Below are 4,326 nucleotides of genomic sequence, written 5' to 3'. Positions count from 1 at the left end.
AAGGCAGCCCACCTCGCTTAGGAGATGGGCAGCTGTGTTTTGCCCCTGGTGAAGCCTCTAGATGGTCGTTATTAAGAGTGAGAGCTTGGGCATCTCTCTTGGCAGTTCTTTATCCAGTGATGCAGCTTGAAAATTAGTTGGCTGTGCTTGTCGAACTGCCACCAAGACACCTGTAAAAAGTGGCTGGAACAGGGAGGCGGAACTAGCCTGGTTAGCCTCCACTGGTAGCTGCTGGCCCACAAGAGGCACCAGGAGAAAGCACCTGGGCAGCAGAGCCACCATAGGACCGGGTACAGTCATTTCTTTCCTGTCACTTTTCCACGTAAGCAATTACAGCAGTTGCCACTGGGCACTTGGGGGTGGGATGAGAGATGGTTGGGGGCCTGGGAAGGGAGCTATCCAGGAGACAATTTCTGTTTAGATTTGGTCTCCATCATGAAAACAAATGGGACTTGCCCTGTTCTAAAATGAGAGGGGGCTAAAGGATCAGGAGAACATTTGCTCTGGTTCCCAGAGGGCTCCTGTATGAGTGCTTCCGATCTGGTAAGCTCCAGCCTTGGGAAGATCTCCAGTCGTCAGAGCCTGCTAGCACTGGCGTTAGCTGACTCCGAGCAAAACCCCTGCCATGGGGCACCCCTAGCTGAGAGGAAGATAGCCGTGTCAGTGCCAGCGTACGCAGAACAAGCCAGCGCTGTCTCATGGGCCACAGAAAATGATGGGAAGCTGCCTGCCACTCAGGGGCCCCATTGTACCATGACACCAGCAGGGAGGGGCTAAGCCTTGGGTGTGCGGGGGTGCTTTGAGCCCCCAAGCAAAGCTTCCACCATTTTTTGTCATCGAATCCAGTTTTATCCTCTCATATCCTGTATCTACGGATGCCCTTTTCTCCCCAGTATGGGTAGTACACCCAGCCCTAGGCTTGCCCCTGCATCTGGTGCACTTGAGTGAACCTGCAGCAACTCTTCTGTTCCAGTCCTGGGTTCCTACACAGCTCTGCCAAATACTAATATGTCCCATTCTTGATCTGCAGGTCCCTGCTACTCCAGACCTGCTCTCCCAGTGCCCCTCCATCCTGGTCTGCAGCTCTCCCTGCTATTCTAATCCAGCACCCAGACCTGCTCTCCCAGTGCCCCTCCGTCCTGGTCTGCAGCTCTCCCTGCTATTCTAATCCAGCACCCACATCAACCAGGAGTGTTGCTGAGCCGGTGCACACAGGTTGATGGTGGAAAGAGGAAGCAGACCAGTGAGGGGAGAGGAGAGAGGCAGTGCCCCTTTTGCTGCTGCCAAACTCTCCCCTCGTAACAAGATTCTTGTGCCTCCTTCCCCAAGTGGCCCAGTTTCCCTCTTTCCCCCTCAACTGCCAACCCCTCCCCAAGGGGTGAGCTCCCCCAGCCCCACACCACCCAGCTGTCAGACCTGCCCCAGTGAGAAAAGCTTGACTTTACTGCTAGCTGCCCAAACCTCCCCACTCCCTCTGCCACAGCTGCCTCCTCTGTGCCCTCCATCCTCCCGCTCCCCTTTAGCTGCCAAACCCTTTGTCTCCATCCAGGTCTTCCCCAACAGCTGCTCTGGTTCAAGACCCAACTGTGCAGTTTCTGCAGCAGCTCTTGAGCAAGCAAGGGGTTGGAGAAATGAAATCTTGCAAACGAATAACGCCCCGTCGAGTGTGGGATTAGTGTTAGTACTGAATTCACTGCAAAGCTCTGCTTCTCACGGTTTCCTGGTGTATGTCACACTGCTGCAGACGCCGCAGCTTCTCCCAGCGTTCCTTCCGCCCTGTGCCCCACAGAAATCAGAGGGTGCCAGCTGCTCAGCAGACTACACAAAGCCAAGGCCATGCATCCCCTGCTATTCTAGTCTAGGGCTCTCCACAGCTCTGCTGATGCACCTTAGTGCTGGTCTGCCGCTCCCCCCACCCCCACCCCACACACACAGTCCAACCCCTCGCAACCCACACCAGTACCCCTTGCCCTGCAGCAACTGTATGCCTGACCTGCCGCTGTTTGCAATGCGCACACGTGCAGCCAGCGTATCTCGATCTGAATCTGCAGCTCCCCCCTGCTCTTCCAATCCTGCGCCGAGGAAGAGACAGTCAGATGTCTGTTAGCAGTGCGTTGGTGCTCTGCACTGGGCTAATGACCACCGAGCTCATTTCATTACTGATGCCAGTCCTCCCGAGCCCCATTACCTCTGCTCTACACAGAGAAGTACTGAGCTGCAAGCAAGCGTTTCACTGTAATTGGTATAGGGCAGAAGACACAGACCAAGCCCGAGGGGAGAGCAGGGCTTGAATCAAGGTAGCCGCGAAGGCTGCTGCAGGCCCGGCGATGAGAAGCACAGGGCTGCTTTGGGTTCGTTTGTTTGGGCTGTGTCGGGAAACGGAGCCGACCCTGTCCCCAGTCCTTCACAGCCGATAAATCGCTCAAACAACAGGCAGGCACAAGGACTCCCTGTGTAAACAGCTAACCACTGCCCTTCCTCCTGGCACTGGCCCCCTTGCCTCCCTCTGGCTGTCTCTCTTCTCCTCGTGCCCAGGTAAGGGACAGAGGGAGCAGAAGTGACCCCACTTCCGAGAGCCCGTGCCAGTGCCCAGTAAGCTTAATGGGAAGGCTCCCAGGATTGCAGTAGGCTATGGTTCAGGCCCATAGTACAGAACCCACCTCCTCCTGACCCAGCACTACCCTGCTCTGCCACCACAGGGAACCCTCCAATACCAGGGGTCGGGGACCTTGGTTTAACAGAGTAGCACAGCACTTACTTCCCTTTGGGATTAGCCTTGTTGGGGTAGCGCTGGGGACAAGCCAATGTCCCGAAGTGGGGATTCGAACCTATGACCCATAAGCAAAGGCCCAGCAGGCTGTGCCACGTAGCCAAGCAGCTGTGGATAGCAAAGGGATCAGTTTGGCTCCATTTTATATATTAAATTCCACAGACTCCTACAAGTTCTTATTCTGTATCTTTATTTCTGCACACACACAGCTGCGCTTCCTTTTGGTAATAATCGTCACCAGCATTTCTGCACCACATTACCCCCATGGATCCCAAAGCCGTAGAATTATGAATCTAAACCTGAGATGACTATTGGTGCCCCCAGTTCCCATGGCACTCTGTTCCTGGCTTCATTCCCTTGGATATGGGAGGGGAGCCCAAGTTCTGGCTCCTCCTCTTCTGTAATTTTCTAGGGATCCCCAGCTTTCCACAGCCTCAGGACTTCCTCCAGGAGGATGCTGGATCCTGGCTGTAGTGGATGGAGAGATCAGAGGAGTATCTCTCTGTGATATCTTGCTGGTCCAGGTGGAGAGGAGAATATCTGGAGAGGACTCCCAGCTCTATCTGCAGTAGGGAACGTAGGTGGGATCATGCCATCCTCCGCTCAGCTTCTCAAGCCTTGGCTGTGCAGGCAATTTCAAACTGCTGCAACATGATAGCAACCCCCTGAAGGAGCACCGAGGTGACAATGCACCCGTGATCCCACCCCTCCAGTGGGGGAAGAGCCCCCTGCCCCTCATTGTCCTATTACCGACAGGAGCACTTGCAAGCAGACACTACTGGGTAGGGGATCTGCCTCCAGGTGCATTGCTGGAGAATCCTGCCCGTGTCTATGGCTGGGTCCTTGCTCATCCAGCAGTGCCAGACCAGGAGCTTGATGTGGGTGAACTGGGCAGGACGGCAGGTCATGCCAGGAGGCCAGGAGCAGCCAGTGTGGGAGGTGTCGCACTCTGTGTGGCGGACCCAACGTGGCCAGAAGACAGGCCCCAGATCCACCCAGGATGAGGTCAGGTGGCAGGTGGCGCTGTCCACCAGCCACTGACGGAGGCGGTGGGCGACAGCTTGGCTTAGGTTGCTGGCCATCCCCTCCTCAGGGGGCAGCAGGACAGGGAGCTCCACATTTTCAGCCTCCTGCAGCAGCTTCTTCCGGTAACGGCTGGTGCCATCGGCCAGGTCCTGGCTCAGGGTGCCCAGCTGCTCCAGACTGGTGTTGCGGCTTCGTGGATCCTGTGGGGACATCCAGAAGGGGTCGTATGAGGGGCCCAGCAGCTTCAACAACCGAGGGGCCCTGAGATGCTTGGGCTTGGGGGAGTAGTGGTAGTCATTCGGAGAGCGGGACAGGCTATATGGCCTCACGTGGGCAGATGGCTTGCTCCGGATGAGGTGGATGTCAGGATTGGGTGGGGTGGTCTCACCGATCTTCTCAGGCAGCAGAAGGTCCTCACTTAGAGGAAGGTCTCCCTCCTGGGAGAGGAGAGAGGCTCCAGAGGGAAGAGGCCCCTGGGCCCAGCTCCCCAGCAGCAGCAGGTAAATGAAACCTACTCTGGCCATCTCCAT

At 56.3% G+C, this 4,326-nt stretch overlaps 1 protein-coding gene across 1 annotated transcript; it reads right to left on the bottom strand.

Moving 5' to 3' along the window:
- Positions 1 to 2,985: 2,985 nt before the first annotated feature.
- LOC128830555 (noggin-like) lies at positions 2,986 to 4,326 on the bottom strand. The gene has a single exon (XM_054016414.1). It carries the CDS (start codon positions 4,324 to 4,326, stop codon positions 3,517 to 3,519), a length of 810 nt encoding a protein of 269 aa, XP_053872389.1. The 3' UTR covers positions 2,986 to 3,516.

The sequence above is a fragment of the Malaclemys terrapin genome, chromosome 1 (assembly GCF_027887155.1).
Source record: "Malaclemys terrapin pileata isolate rMalTer1 chromosome 1, rMalTer1.hap1, whole genome shotgun sequence".
Lineage (NCBI taxonomy): Eukaryota > Metazoa > Chordata > Testudines > Emydidae > Malaclemys > Malaclemys terrapin.
This window is presented reverse-complemented; position numbering and strand designations above follow the sequence as displayed.

What these genes read in the sequence shown, in the direction of transcription:
- LOC128830555 (XM_054016414.1), bottom strand. Translation starts at nt 4,326, where the DNA reads ATGGAGATGGCCAGAGTAGGTTTCATTTACCTGCTGCTGCTGGGGAGC.